The 17,096-nt window shown below is 41.3% G+C and overlaps 1 protein-coding gene across 1 annotated transcript in view; it reads left to right on the top strand.

Annotated features, from left to right (window-relative positions):
* The window catches only part of LOC124485246 (glypican-6-like), a 51,579-nt gene that overhangs the window by 10,550 nt on the left and 23,933 nt on the right, over positions 1-17,096 (top strand). The window contains exons 2-4 of the mRNA XM_047046714.1: positions 669-827; positions 9,706-10,097; positions 13,722-13,887. Of these exons, the coding sequence (XP_046902670.1) occupies positions 669-827; positions 9,706-10,097; positions 13,722-13,887 (717 nt within the window). The remainder of the gene's footprint in view (positions 1-668; positions 828-9,705; positions 10,098-13,721; positions 13,888-17,096) is intronic.

Consider the following 17,096-nt stretch of genomic DNA (forward strand, 5'->3'; position numbering starts at 1 on the left):
ATCTTATAGAGATATGACATTTAAATATAAAATATTTATTTTCATCTTCACAGTATGACTAACAATGTGTTTCTGAAAATGACCCTTAGAAATTATTTACACAGACAAGAAGGGGCCTACATCATTATTATCAGCAGATGGAGTGAGTCCAGTGGTCCTCACCTGAAACATTTTTGGCAGTCATACAATTGTGAGATCTTTAATTAAATTATGTGATAGGTACAAAGAAAGAGAGTTTCAACAGCACTTTGTATTTAGAAGCTGTTATTAAACTGGTCCTATCATGTTCAACAGATACATATGGCTTATGTAGAATTTGTGAAGTTGTAAATCTATGTTCAAGTCACAGACAGCACACAATGACCAGATTGTCAAAAGCAAAACCTGACCAAAAGTCCTATTATCTTTTTTGAGGAAACATTGCTGATCCATGTTATAAAGAGAAAGGACCGGGCCGTCATCTAGAGGCTTTTGAAATGCAATTATCTTGCATTGCAGATGATTAAAATATCTGCTTTAGCACAGCATCACTATGGTTTTACCTGCATTTGTCATTCCAAGGCGTATGTGGAGAATGGCCTACTGTCCATACAGTAGCAACATCTGTGTGTGTCACAGATGCGTCATTTGTTCTCTAAATGAAAGAGTAACATTTGGTTTGTCTGCAGGTGAACTGCTCCGTGTTTGTCCCCAGAGCAACACCTGCTGCACCCCTGAAATGGAAGACAAGTTCGGCCAGCAGAGCAAGTTGGAGTATGAGAATCTCATTGATGAAACGAGTCACGAATTGCGAAGCACCTTTGTATCCCGACATAAAAAGTTTGATGGTGAGTCATTTTTGATGGTTGAATAGTGTTTGCACTACATGAAGGTTCTACTAAGACACTTACTATGTTGTCTCTGAATTACTTTTATTTAAATGTATATTTTTACTTATTTTACAAATATATATATATATTATAGAATTGTTCTTATGACCACCTTAAAACAACATCAAAGGACCACCATTATTTACATCTTATATTAATGCACGTTAAATTAATATGTAGTATTGCATAGGTGTATACACTAAATCACAAATCCCTGCATACTGTACGACTCGTTATCTGAATAAACAGAGGATGACCGTCAGTCTCTTACAAAGACCTCTAGTGAATTTGTTCTTTTTTAGGATTGCTAATAGACAATGCCACAAAACAATCTTTGTTTTTCTATGAGACAGACAAACTGATAGCATACCCTCTTTAAATCAGCTAACAATTTCAATTAGCTAGTTGTGTGAAATGTGCTCAGTCATTCAAAGGGAAATAGAAAATCAACCCCTTTTGGTTGTTTTTCTGCCCGCAAAGCATTTCCCTGCAGACTTACAGCGGGGAGAGGTCTAGCCTGAGATATAAAATCTGCTTGCAGGCCTTACTCTACTGTGTGTATGACCCTGACTTTTCCCTGCGTTGCCTCTCCTCATCACGACCCGTCCACTGACGAGAGAGGATCTCCCCATTTAAGAACCTTGCATTATGGAGTCCACAGCTCCTCTCTAACTTTCCCTGTCTCTCTCCACCAAGTGAGCTTCAGCTAGTTAGGGTTTAATGAGTGCTGATATCAGTTAGCAGACTGCTGTGTGGGCAGCAGCTGCTCACATAAGTAGGAGGGAGAGAAGAGGATGGAGGTGAAAATGATGTCAGCCTACAGAGCCAACTTGTCAGTGCCCAGTCACAAGCTTGGAGTAATGTACAGTATTTCACTGTATGATTTATTTGAGAGAAATTCTAAATAGAATGTTTTCTCTGGCTCAGCTTGCCTGGATGGGTGCTCTTTACCTCAGATTTTGTGTCTAACTAAAACCACATTGTGCTTCTGCTTGGAATGGATTTGCTTCAGTTGCCCCTCTGTTAACGCTGGGAATTCAGGGAGAGTGTGAACCATATGCCAAGCTGTGGCCTTGATTCAGTGGGGCTTTCTCTAGTGTGATGAGAAGCTGGGTTCTCTCAGATTAGTCCACAGGGTTGGAGCAGTGCTCCTCAAGAACAATGAGCTTAGTCTGTCTCTTTCTCTCCCTCTTCATTCCTCACTCACTCTGTCCTTGTCTTTCTCTGTTGCTCCAACTCATTCTTGCTCTTGCGCGTTCTCGCTCGCTCGCTCTCCTTCTCTCTCTCTCTTTCTCTCCCTTGCTCTCTCAGAACACAAACATCCCACCTCCAAGTCTTTTACAAAAGATTTCTGCACGACTAAGCTGAACCCCTTTTATTGGATATTGAATTGTATTCAAGACTTTTCATTGTGAATGCTTTGTAAAAAGACTGCATTTTACTGATGTCCGTTGTGTGAAAACATGCATCACCTCTTTGATGTACAATGTGTGGGCTGTGAGAAATGAGTGAAATCTGTTGAGTAAGTGCCTCTAGGTGGGCTGCAAAAGCATCTTCCAAATACATTTAGATGGCAATACTATTATTCAGTGGAGAGCAATATGTTAAATCCTGCAGACATTTGCAGCTAAGCAAAGTCATTTTTCATACAGTAGCCTCCTGTAAGATGCATTTGACAGCAACGCAGAGGGGAATATCCACAAATCTCCCATAATGGCGTCACGGCAACTGCATGGTGATTATGCTGGAACATGTAGAGAACAGTCACGCTGATAACTAACAAACATGGCTGTATCAGAATGATCAGTGTGTGATGGAACATTTTCCGTTTGATTTTTACCATATGTATTCTTTGACTTCACACATTCTTGATTGTGACTTCCCAACACCAGACAGTGTAGACTATCAATCAGTAGTTCTCTAACGAAACCTAGGACTTCTGTACTTGCTCTATGCTGTCAGATGTTACTCACTCTGACCCACCAACTTAAGTGTTTGGCATGAAATATTCATCTGAGAAATCCTCATTTAAAAGCTCGGCTCATCTTGTGATAGGAAAGTAGAATTCTGTTATTCAGATTCCATTTAAGAAAGCTTTAGTGTAAACCTATAACTGTAATCCTTGATCCATAAGGGAACTTATCGAGCCTCATACGCATCCAAATAGGCTTGTTAAAACGTGCCACACAGTGCCCATGGCAATGATATTCCCACTTCTTCAAAACAGCTATGTTAAACACAGACTGTACCTTTAACTATGGCAATGGCATGCACAATGTCAGAATGCTTGTCTGAGACATTTTTCCAGGAAAGTAAAATCTTTAGAACATATGCCTTTCCTGGAAGGATGCATGAATAAGTAAATGTTATTTTGATTGGCTTCTGTCAAGAGAGGTGAATGTCACGAGATGAGAGGAGGGCACCAGAGGAGGAGGAAGTGGGGATGGGCGAGCAGCACTTAGATGCATGGCTTCAGGCACCCATGCTCCTCCGGGGTACACTGCCACTCTTCATCACTTCATCAGTGTCAGGGTAGGGCTGGCCTCAGCACTGCTGCTCTCTGCTGTCTGGCAGACTGCAGGAGACGTGCAGTCTGCTGAGGGGCTCCACAGACTACCCACACAGGAAACCTGAGACACTCCTGTTTGGATGTGAATTTCACTTGTGTGTGTTGGTTGTTTATCAGGTCCAGCAAAAAGGCAAAGTGTGGGCTATTATTATTCATGTTATAATTAAGTTCATATTTCTTACCCTTCCTTGCCAAACTATATTACATAACAGAATGTGTTTAGAATTTTTTATTGGCTGCATCCTTGTTCAACAACTGTTGGCTTGGTTGAAGAGGATGAGAAATGCAGAGCAGTAACACCCAGGTTGGCTTTGCAGCTGTCAGTATTGTAGCACAGGGCTACTTATGTTGCCTTAGATACTAGGCATTAAAAATCGAATCAAATACAAGTCTTCCCTGATTTAGAGCTCACGCTCATGTTGCTAAACTGCTGTTTACCACGCATTTAGCACCTGTTGGCACAGTCCCACCCACACAGAGTCATGTGCTCTTCATGTGGAGCCAGACATGATCTCTGCTGTATCTGACAGAGCACGCTGGCCCACGCATGCTAACATCCCTGCCTGAGTGTTATCGCCACCACAGTGAGAGGGCACCGTCACTTCTGTGCCAAGACCAGAAATAATACAAACATCCCACATCACCCCCACCGTCACCCCGTAGACCAGCAGCAGCTGGAATGCAAAACTAAGAGTGTGTCTGTGTGTGTGTGTGGGGGGGGGGGGTCGTGGAACAGGTCATCATCTCAATGATTATTGTCAATAGCACAGACTCTATTAGTGTGAATCACCATGATTCTCCCTGTGTTTGCTGATTTTTGCTCATGCACACAGCGTAACATGAACGTATTTTCATTGTTTGGCAGTAATTCATATCCCAGTACTCAGAGAAGCAGTACATCTGCTCTGAGAAATGAGAGAAATAACAAGCCTACAGATATCTCTCCCGTTTAGCTCATTAAAGACTGAGAGGGGGGTCTTAATTACTAATCAATGGCTAGCCATTCGTTGACCACCAACACCATGGTTCTGAGGATCACAACGGAATATTAATGAAGTGAGACTTGCATAATCAATCCTATTTGCAGCGGCACACTCTGAATTCTTTGCCACAGTGGCCTGCATGCTAATAATCCTATAGAACAGATTTTCACACACTTGGAAATCAACTGCATCCTAACCCGCCTTCAGTTTGTTTTCGACAACAAGGCCACATTATATAATTATATGAAATTATATAAGAAATTATAATTTTTGTTTCTTGTCTCCTGGTGGTTCCTTCGATTTGAAAGCATATTCCAGTCACCTACCTCCACGCCCCCTGCCTCCCGCCCTCTTCCCTCTCCTCCCCAAACCAGTAGTGTGTGACTCATAACAGCTAACACACACCAATAATCCAGAGGCATGCAGAGGATAAAAGGTCACTGCTGTCATGTTTGCTGAAGTAGTACAAGGCCCATTCCAAACTCATTCCCCCATCCTTCGCAGACATTCTCAGACCGGCCCTTTAATTGACAGGTGGAGTATGGGCCTCCCATCCCAGCAAGGACGCAACAGGTTTTCTTTAGAGCCAAGATGGAGGAGTGTGCTCTGTGTGTCCCCTACCTGGTGGCCTCTGTGGTCAACACATGGTGATAGAGATGGTGGGGCTTTCTGGAACAGGGCACAGAGCTGCTGGAGGAGAAGAGATGCTATGTAAGCTCTACCGGAGAAAACCATCGACTATGTCATTGTAGTTGTGGGATACAAAGCTATGGGTAGTGTTATTATAGACTGCTCTAAGAAAGTTAGCCTGACAACATCATCAGGGCACTGTCTCATCCCAGGGGCTGTGGCTTGTTCTGTTTGCTTATATTATGAAAGCCTATTAAACCCACAGAGGCATACTTTGCCTAGAAGCATAATTTACATTGTGTAGTAAAACATAAAGTTGCCCTTCTGTAGGTGGGGGCAATATAGTCTTTGAATTGATCTTCTTTGTAATTGGTTTCACACTCAAACCCTCCTGCACAGAGGCTGCCAAAGATAATCACAACGGGTCAATGTTGAGGTTGCTGCGTCTTTAGTATTAAGGGTTTATAAATGACCCGCCAGCTAGTGATGGATGGAGCCGTTGAAACTGTCTGCTGTTATCCCTGCATGTTGCCTTAATTATGTGACCTCCATATTTTTACTGTCAGCTTAAACTAGGGGCTTTACGACTTTGCCTCAAGTATAATCTCCCGCCCCAGCAACATCATAACATTGTTGTCGCCACCAGGATCCCAATTGGGTGAATGCTGCACAGCAGTCAAGGGTCTCTTCAAAAGCAGGGGTTATGCTTTGGTTGGTGATGTACTCTGTCATTTTGATATCTCCCATAGTTTTCCTGAATCCCAATTGCTCGGGATGACTGTTGGTGGCTGAGAGCCCTGTTTGAGTTACTGCTGGTCACCGCTCAGGGGACCTTGCTGTAATTAACTACAGGCCGCAGGGTCCAACTTTACACTGTGGCCCCTTAACAATGTCACACAGTTGCACACTGTCATCCCAATACACAGCCACCTCTGACGGCTGTGCACTGAAGCCCAGTGGGCCGCTCCTCACTGTCTTTCAAAACTTTCCTTCACACCCGGGGGGGGGGGCCTTCGACTGAGAAACAGTGATTCATCAATGGGGTTTTTTGTGTGTGTGTGTGTGTGTCTATGCATGGGCTTCACATATTTGCTTTAGAAAAAGCTTGGTTTAGAAGAGATCTGAGGATCTGCTGCGTGTTTTGTCAGGAGACCAGACCACAGCAGGCCTCGGCTGGAGAGAGAGGTTCTGTCTCAGGGCGAGCGAGGCTCACACTTCATCAAAGAGAGAAGGGCTCCGTTTAGCCTCCTCACACAGTACGCTGCGCTCAGCGAGGAACGGGCCCAGTACTGCACTGAGCCTCATCAGCCCAAAGTAATGAACTCTAGGCCAGTTAAGGGTATTAACATCAGTCTTGTCCAACATTTAAGGGGTCATTGTACTCTCTGCTAGCTGCACTTGCAGGGATTAATTTGGGCAGACCTCTTAATTATTAAGATGTATCAGGTCTTTACGTGAGTTCTCCTCATAAATGAATTTTTTTGACGTAATACCCGACTGTAAAATATGATCCTCTTCGTGGATTATCTGTAATTATGTTAAATTGTCTTTTAACTAAATGTATTAGTCACTGAACTGCAATGAGGTCACCCATAATGTGAGTGTTAATTATTCATTGTAATTGTTCTGAATTAGATGTTCTGAATTAGAGTTTGGAGTCATATCAGAAGATACAGACTATACTTAAAAATTAATTCTGCTTCCATTATGTTGATTGTATTCAATTAATAGCTCAGCTCATCCAAAAGGGCAAAGATTTGACTGCACATAGATACTTCCCAATTCTTTCATTCATAATGAAATTAGTTTCAAACATGTCATTAATCAGAAAGCATATCACTTGATACCATAGACTCTTGCATATCATTAATCAAATCATGTTGATTAAGCACGAGGAATCATGAAAATTCATGGTGATAAGTGCAGATCGTGCATAATTGGTTCACTTAACACTGCCATCTTGTAGCATTTATTTTATTTTATCAATGACCTTAGCACATCATCCAACTCTCTGCAAGTGTCATGGCATTGCATTGGTAAAAGTCGGAATAGCAAGTCAACTCAATGAAACCATGACAAGCTTGTCTTCATCTGTATTTTTCACCATCCCTGTAGTAAGGGATAAATGTTCGAAAATGCAATTTGAAAGAATTATGTCCCAAGAGACACAGAAACTGCAGTCCAACAACACCCACCTTAAAGTCTCAGGTAAAAACAGAAATACAGAATTATTTTCCACCACTGAAAATAGAACTACCACCACCACACACACATGCACAGACCAAAAGATGGACCAAAAAACTACAAAATATATTTAGATGTTGGCCACAAAAGGAGCTCACCGTGCTATATAAAAAGATAGAAATCACATCTATCATCAAGAAAGCATACTGTCATACTAAACATGATACCATTTTAATAAGTACCTCATTAGTGATGGGTCCTTAACACATTAGCTACTGTAAAAGTCTGAATTAAGGTCTTTTGACCTAGTTAAATTAGATGCTTTCCATGCCATAATGTGTGAGAGAATTGTACCATATTTCACTTTGTTAATTAGGCTTATATTTGACCTTTTAATCATCTGGAAAATACAGATGGAGATGCAGGTAGGCTAGCCAAATTTATTGTGTCTTTTAAGTCAAAAATTTAAATATGAATAATCATTTGAGTGATTTGAAAACCATAAAAAATGTGTTTCTAGGGTCAGTAATTGTTACAGTTCACAAAGTGGTCAAGAACGATACAGTTAGATCTGAATGTAGTTACTGTACTGTACTTTTACATGTGGTTTTATTCAGGAAAGCTATGCAAATGAACAGTATATAAAATGGTGTTGATGATAGATGGCATTTCGGTTGTATCTTTTTCGAGGGCAGTTGATACAGTAATATACAGTTGATACAGTAATATACTGTTGATACAGTAATATACAGTTGATATAGTAATATACAGTTGATACAGTAATATACTGTTGATACAGTAATATACAGTTGATACAGTAATTAACATACGTGGAAATGGGATAATGCCGGTCAAGTCTTATTCAGAGCTGCACTTCCCAAGGACCATTTTAGTGTGTGGAGGTTGCTAATGTGTTGCTCCTAATGTAATTGGATTTCTCTCTTATTGCAGAGCACAAGTGATCACTTAGTGACATTACCATTTTAACAAGGCCCCTCAATTCATACCTGAAAGATGTTCAGAATCTTGAGAGCCGCATGACCACCCTGGTAGAGGATCTGGTTCTCGACAGACAAACCAACTTCAATCATGCGAATAATAGTGTACGGTCCATGTATCTCTTGTTTTTCATTGTGGTATACAGGGACCAAGTAAGGACTATATCGTTTAATGCTATGTTTTGAAAGAATGTGTCTGAATCTGAATAAAAGTAGTTTAGTATGGTTGTCATGGAACCTTCATACTGATATTCTTGAACTATTGAACTCAGTGTTCCTAATTTGCAGAAAAAGGTGTGAACCCTATTCAAATTTAATCAGACTACTTGAAAGTCAAGCCTGTCATCATGGATAGCATAATATGGCAGACATCACCTTAATGAAGTTTCGGTTGATCCATTTAGGTAATTCTGTAAATATTACGCTGTGTTTACAAAGAATATAGCCTCAATCTTTCATCCAGAAGCCTGAAAAGTCTCTGTTTTTTGGAAAGAGTTTTTCTATGTAACTTCTATGTAAACTAATATTGTTTTCCAAAAATACTGTTGGAGAGATAACATTTTATTGGGTTTAAATCAAGTTGGGCAATATCATACTAAGTTTTGTGTTCATGAGTTGCGTGTGCTTTTGTAAGTTGAGTAATAATATATAATTTTATAATCAGCAAATAATTCACTTTTTAATCATTATCATTCTATGGTTGGTTTTCTTAACAAATACTATATATCTCTAATATTACACATTTTCCTTTTTAATTTAATGTTTTAGTATTGAAGGAGATCACTTTAAAATGCAGTTTCAGTAATAAACAATCATCAATATTAGAAGCATTATGACTGTAACGCCTCAAAACATATCTTCAAACTTTCTCAAACATGGTATAAATGAGTGCTTTAGATTCAGTTTGATTGATTGACTTTGGATGTCAAACAGGGTAATCTGAAATGTGAGTAGTTAATGGTATATAGAGTTACAGTCATAAATACCTCAGTCTTGAAGAACACACTGTATGTCACTGATGCATACTCCCTCAAGGTGTTAACCTGATAAACATATGTGAGCTAACAGTTTAATCTTGGCTGCAGAGTGTAATGTTATACTATATGGATATGTCACACTTGTAAAACAGTGTCTGTCTTTCAAGAATAAAAATGCCAAGTGGTTAATATACAGTTTTTATTTGATTTGCTATATCCGTTCTTGCTGTGATTTATACTGTATGACGAATAATTACATGAAGAAATACCACTGTGTGTTTCCGTTTGAGTTGATTAGTTTTATCAGTGTGGATAGATCTATACATAATGACATGATGTTTTGACTTTACTCATGGGAACATACACAATTCACTTTGATTCAATTCACTTTATTAATCCTGAACAAATTCGATGATCCGGTTACTATGTGCACACTTTGAGATATGAATTGTAGACATTTATACCCTCTTTCTTTTTGTCTCCCCTCCAAACTAGAATTCTTCCTGGAGCTGCTGGAGAATACTGAGAGGTCCCTGAATGAGATGTTCGTGAGGACCTATGGCAAGCCTTACATGCAGAACTCCGAAGTATTCCAGAACCTGTTTGCTGAGCTAAAACGCTATTACACAGGAGGAAACGTTAACTTGGAGGAAATGCTCAACGACTTTTGGTCTCGTCTGCTGGAGCGTATGTTCACCCTGCTCAATTCCCAGTACATTATCACAGAGGACTATCTGGAGTGTATCAGTAAGTACACGGACCAGCTCAAACCGTTTGGAGACGTGCCCAGGAAACTCAAGGCTCAGGTTACCAGGGCCTTTATTGCGGCACGAACATTCGTCCAGGGCCTCTCTGTTGGACGAGAGGTAGCCAACCGAGTTTCCAAGGTAATAACCAGAATCTCTGTTGACCAAGAAAGCTGTCTATACAGTACATGGCTGCCAATTTTGGGATGTAGCAGACATGGCAATATCATGTTTTTATTTAGCACAGTTCCATCACATGAAGCAGATAGATGACTAATCTAAGTATTTTATGATACAAATTGTGATGAGTAAAATGAAGCCTGAGTTGAGTAACATCCAACATCATTTTGAGCAAGCTTGTCATATTTCAGTTTTTCAGCATGGGTGAGGATTTCTTATGGTATTTCATGGCTCAGCATCATGTTTTACCCTCTATACTGTTCTAGAACAGTTGGTATACTAGACGGTTGTTTGGTCTTCAGGGGTCTGAGTAATAACACTGCAGAGATCCTGCATTGTTTGGGAGAGAGACTGGCAGACTGAAGGTACTGGGAGACTTGCTTGCCTTAAGCTATAGAGTGAAAAAGGAGAAAATGTGTGCCGCAAATGTTTGTATCTCTATCTCCCAATATTTGTTAACTCCATATAGGAGCCATTAATCATGCTCAGGCCTGAGTATTCTGTTTGATGTGATGTAATCGTACTGCTGCCGCTGCAGTATATCATATTGCCCTGGGAGTGTGTGTAGTTTCAATCGTGTGCAAAATAAGATTAAAAGGAAAAGCAAGAGTCTTAGGCTTGGAATTAGCCTCACTCAACAACAAGGTGGGGGCTGCTTTCTGGATGACTCATTTACAGTTCATAACGACGTTAATGCAGGTTTTAGTCCCACGTTCCACCCTGGGAGACTCCTGTCTAATAGATGCCCATTTCACCGCTTCATGACTCATTGTCTCTGTTAATGTGTGTGTATGTGTACGTGTGTGACTATGTCTACGTGTCTTTGCCTAAATGAGTCTGCGTATGTGTCTGCATATAGTTCTAACTGAAAATGTTTAGTTTCATTTTGTCTTACATGGTTAACTACTTCTCTTTTGACTTCACGATGGATCTCAATAGTTTCAAAAGGTAGGAGGAATCAGCATCGCATAGTGTCACATTCACTGTAATCTATTGGAGTTATGCTGTATAATCAAGAGACCTGATCCCTGAACTTTCAAGCATCTCGACATGAACCCCCCCCCCCCCCCCCCCCCCCCATAGCGAGCTACACAGAGAGTGCCTCACTATTTCCACCACTGATGAGACCATGTTTATGAGCCCGCCCTGAGAATGAGTGGTTATTATCCGCCCTAGGGACACACATCCAGGCTGCCAGAATGTCCCTGCTTCACCTTTGGCATTTCCCAGGGACCTGAGACCCGGGTCATGTGGCGGGGGCCGTGTCCTCCTGATCTGCGGGGTCTGAGCTCACGAGCCTGGATTGGGTTTAGGCTTAATGGAACGAGACACCCCAGAGGAGGCGTCTGTGGCGCGGCTGATGTGAGATGTGACATCCACGTCTATCACTGGCGGGGCGTTTATTGAATTACAGTAGCCAGTGTTGTACATCACACCGCTTCACAGCTCATGAGAGACAACAGAAAGGGCACACAGGAACTAAAGACTTGTCTGAATGTCTCCTCCCAGACAAAATTCAGACGGTATCAAAGACTACACTCCGATTCTTCCAAATACATCTCCACTGTTTGTGTTTCAGTGTCGTGTGAAGTGATGATATGACTTTTAATTCTAATAATAGGAGCTGCTTTGACGTGCTTATCCACTGTCATTTGGATGAACCCAGCTTAAGTGAGACTGTAAGGCACTGAATCCATACTCCAGACCAGGGTTTAGGACTGCAGAGTAGAGCCTTTCATTGAGAATGAGCTGCTTTTTTCAGATGTCATTGATTGACAGTTTTTCTGTACAGAAACAAGCTTAGAGATTATGGTTATTGTCGTTCTGACAAGAACATTGACTTTCTATTCAGAGCTCGACTGTTCGAAAAAGGTGACGAAATGAAGTTGAACTTGCTTTTAGATTACCTCAGGATGATCTTTCCCTTTGATGTCAGACTCCATTGTGTTTTTTGTTTTTTTTACCAACCTGTGTGTTTTATCTGTTGCTTTGCAACCGCAGAACAAAGAAATTAGACATTTCATAGATACTTCCTACGACAACCACCAAGAACTTCCATGGAAACAGTTGAAAGAAGGTTCACCCTTGTTAACTCCAACTCGTCAACCTGCACTCCACTTGAGAGTTTGTAGGGATGCCACAATGACATTGTCTGAGTGATCAGTGTCAGGGCTGGGTAATAAGCCGAGCAGACGTGCTACCATTAGATGTCTGAAAACTGTCTTGTCACGGGTGTGTGTGTGTGTGTGTATGTGTGTATGTTTGATCCTGCTATATGAAGGCAGATGCTGCCTCGTCTACTCCTCAGTGGCTGCTCACTGGTGGGTTGAGAAGCAGGGGTCCAATCAGATCAAACATTTAGACTGCTCAGAAACCACTCAAAGACAGAGACTTCCAACAGCGACAAGTCTTGTGCTCCCACCAAGTTCATGCAGTGTCTAGGTTCTTTAGAAACTTGAAACTAGTACATGACAACTTTCTGTATGTCTTTAAACTAGGACATGACAACATTCTGTGTTCCTTTAAACTAGTACGTGGAACTGTACACTAGTGCAGGACAACATCATATGTTCTTTACATTTTACATAATTTCCAATCTCTGCTTGATTTGGGTTTGGATGAACATGAGATTCTTTGTTCACAGCCTGTTGAACCAAAGTACAATATGCTTTTTTGATTTGCAATGCATTTAAAAGAAACTGGATAGATACATACATTGGATGTACAAATGCCAAAAAACTGAACTCTGTTTGTAACTATTAGTCAATGGACCTTCATAGATCACACACACAGTTAAGAAGGCACACACAAAACACAAGCACCCGAAAAGAAATGCTTGCTTTTCAGTTACCAGTGTACAAATTGGAATTCAGGGAGAAGCTGCTCCACAAGCATGGGCTTTTGCAGCAATGTTGAGGAAGTGTGGAGCTGGCTTTCTCAGTGTGAAGAAGAGAGATAACGCCATTCGTTGTTCCCCGTGAGACTTTGAGCATCTGTGTTGATATTTGTTTTGTTCATTTGACACACTGCTGTTCACCTGTGCTGCATTTTCTACACCCTCCCATGTTAATATTAATGCATTTAGTCCTCATGCATTCTGAGCCCATGGAGAGGTATCGTAGATATGACGACAGTGTAGCAAGGCAGCATATCCCTCTGCATCCCAAGTGTCTTAGCCTTAGCAGTCTCAAACTTAGCTTGACCCCTGGAGAATTGTGTATTGCAGTGCAGTGCTGTTAGACAGGAAAAAAATATTTTACTACCCATCCCATTGCTTTCTCTGTTTGAGTTTGTGTGATCCAGCTTTGCTGGTTTTTCTTATCTGTTCTGAAAGAGGTATGGCTATAATTGTGAAAATGTGTCATTCAAATGATTTGAATCAGTTTTATTTAAATTATGGTCTGTAGAACAGATAATTGCATAGCAAAGAGACACATTTAATAGCATAGCACTGCACCATTAAAGTGTAACAGTTTAGTATAATGCAAGATTGACGCTCTGACGTTGCTGTAGCCAATACAGGATCGGTGGAACAGTCTTGCGGGTTACAGGGTCCCTCTGACCTTCCTGTCCTCTTTCCTGTAGGTGAGCAGTACCCCAGCCTGCATCCGCGCTCTTACCAAGATGCTGTACTGCCCCTACTGCCAGGCCATGCCTGCTGTCAAGCCCTGTAACAACTACTGCCTCAACGTCATGAAGGGGTGTCTCGCCAACCAAGCAGACCTGGACCCAGAGTGGAACCACTACATCGGTAAGACCCGTCCCTTTGGGTTTGTCTCGGACTGTTCTAGTATCTGGACGTGTCATGTCATAACGGCAAAAGAGCAAAATATCAACGTTTTGTATGGGGGGTTTTTAGTGGTAAGAAAAAGGCGTTCTTTGAGATACTTTCAGATCTCTTTTTATGTTTTGAATGTTCCATTGACATGACTTGGGCATTTAGATAAAAGGGTGCATTTCTCTGCTGGTATCCTCCTTTTGTCGACATTTCATAGTGGATGAAAAGGCTTTGTTCATGGGAGTCTAGTCTCCTGCTGTGTTAAATGGGGACTAGGAGGGGGGCAGCAACACACTGATGGGAACAGAGGGTCCTGTGAGGAACAGCAGCTTGTTCAGATGGAAAGAGAAAGGAAGATTACAAATATGAATGTAACATGACATTTATCTATTTAATAGGATGCCTTTTTCAGATCCTTCATTTAAGATATGTCAAGAGGGCTGGATTGTAGCTCGAGCGAGCGTGGTAGCAAACTGCACTTCAGAGGCACATGGCATGCTGGCTGTCAGAAACAAGCAGTTGAAAAGGGGTCATAGCTCTCTGGGTAGCTAAAGCCTGTCAGAACAGCAGAGGCCCCATCTTAAATACAGCACTGAGAAATGTTTGTGGAGCTGTGTGACTTTCCTTAGATTAATATTCACATGGTATGAGAACCCTTGTTGCTCAAGGGGGAAAAGGTAGAGAACATGGGATGTACTGTCTGTGTTTTGAAATATGTCTTGGAAGGCACTCAGCCATACTCAGTTTTGTGCTAACCCCACAGGACAGTCACCGAACCTTGTAATATGGCAATTCTTAAGAGATAAGTCAACCAGTGAGTACAGAATTGCTCTCAGAAGCTTCGGTTGTTTGAGTAGGATTTCAGTTTTTCCCCCCCCCCGAATTATACATTTCTGGTGTTTCTGCAGAGTCAACCCACTTGAAACGCTCATTCTCACGTCATCAGAATTCTCCTTACTCTAAATTGAATAATTGCTCCCAGGGTGTGGATTAAATGTCATTTTTATATCTTTTTGCTGTCTGACATTTTATTTTCATTATGGGCTGAAAGATTTTCAATTAGCTCAAGGTCCAACCACAAAGAGATATTGATTTGGTTCTCAGACGCTACAGATGCGAGCGTGTGTCTGCCAGTGAGGTGACCCCTGTGGTGCTCACCGCTCCTAAGTAGTTAGTTGGGAAAGGATAGACTTAAAGAACACTCGAAAACCTCAGCCAACCCTACAGTGTCCTCACAGAAGACAGCGATATGTAAATGTCACCAGAGGTGGGGCCTGTATGATTACGTATTGAGCGTCTGTGGTATAAGGAACTATTGCGGCGTCAAAACAGAATTTTCAGCCATTTCAAAATATGACTCACTCATGTAAAAGTTGAATTTCCCCCGAGCTATTTCGGCTGCCGTGTACAGAATGAAGTAACCAGTGACTGGAAGGCACAGAGTGAAAGAGAACACAAAAGCCTAGGAGACCGACACGGATGTGGCACCAGAGCTTAAGCTAAGATATTCATCTTGACTCCGGAGGCATGTATCGAGGCCAACAGCATATGTCTGCTCCACTGACCAGAGAAGACGAGATACCATGGAGGTGAAAAGCTAATTCAACCAAGGAGTGAGAAATCCTTTACAGCTGGAAGCTGAGCTCCCGATAGCAACGATTTTTTTTCCCTCGCCACCTCCTCACTGCATCCCTCCATCCAGCAGGGAAGAACACTCCTAGCATTTAAACTTCTGACAGAAGTTAAACAAAAAAAAAAGTCACATAAGGCTACATCTGACCTTCATTTATCCACTGTGTGAGTGTGTAGGGCAGGGGGACTATGGTTGCACTGCCAAAAGAAGGCTAAAACAGCTGTTCATTCAATGCAGCTGTGCCTCCATTCATTCTGCAGAAATATGAATTGCTGCCTAACATCCATCTCCTCTCAGAATAGCTTTGTGCCAATTCTGAGCTTCCGTTTACGCATAACCGAAGACGGAAAATGGTAGTCTGAATAAAGCTCACATTATATTGGTGGATGTGTGCATGTTCTTTTTCGTCTTTGAAAGGATTTAATTATGTTATTTATGAAAACACAGATTAGGCTCGGCTGATGCATATTAAAAGATGGGACTATTAGTACAGCATGTTAAGCACCAATGTGAACCAATTCAAGTCTTAGTATTTCTGCATATGTCTTTGGACACTGAAGACAACACACTAGTCTTCATGCCAACTATCTCAATGATATACCTCTGGGAAGCAGCTCTCAGTCATGTGTTTTTCTGAAAAGAACATTTGGTTTGTTTTATTTCTCTCTCAGGTGGCAAGACCAGCCAGTTTGCACATTTCTTAGCCATAGGCAGAGAACAAATGGTACTAGCAAATACAATATGAGAGATATTTTACTTAGATCAAAAATGTGAAATGCTGTATGATCCTAAAAGAATCCTAGGCCCAATGTGGCTTTTGAATAACTCATCATTATTTCAGAGTACAGAAAGGTCTTGCACTCAAGGATGGAGTAGTGTTTACCACCTGTAGATATTAACCACGTTTTCAGATGGCTAATGTCAGTGTCATCAACAACATGAAATCAATCTCTGATTCACGACTCAGAGATTCTGATTTATTTAGATGAGATTACTATCATCTGATCATGTCCAAGATTATCAGTAAATTGGACATGAGAAATGTTGGCCCGAGAGTCATTTTTAGACGTTCAGTATGTACAGGACTACATGCATAGGGAGCAGTGTAAGTATGGATACAAATTGGGATCTGTGAACAGCAAGGTATTTGTCTCTCTCTTCCTCCAGAGATATTTGTTTAATTAGAGGGAGTATAAACATGGATTATATTGGGTTCACTGAGTTGCCAGTTTTTAATCCATTTGTGCCCACTGAATCACTCCAAGACTATTATGGAAGCAGATGGCAGGTGATACATTTCATATTCCTCCCTGAAATATAATAACATGTTAATTGAAATTGAAAAATAAAGGCATTGTTTGGAGTGTGTTTTGTATGACGTATACAGTAAGTGTGGCCTAGTTGGTCTGGTGTAGATGGATTAGATTGGTGGCCAGATGTTTTTGAAGAGAAGAACCAGTTGAAGCATTGAGTAACTGATGAACAGATGTCATGCACACTTGAGCAATTGCACATCAGCATGCTTTATTGGGCACATTCTCCCGGGTTT

Source organism: Hypomesus transpacificus, chromosome 23, assembly GCF_021917145.1.
Source record: "Hypomesus transpacificus isolate Combined female chromosome 23, fHypTra1, whole genome shotgun sequence".
Lineage (NCBI taxonomy): Eukaryota > Metazoa > Chordata > Actinopteri > Osmeriformes > Osmeridae > Hypomesus > Hypomesus transpacificus.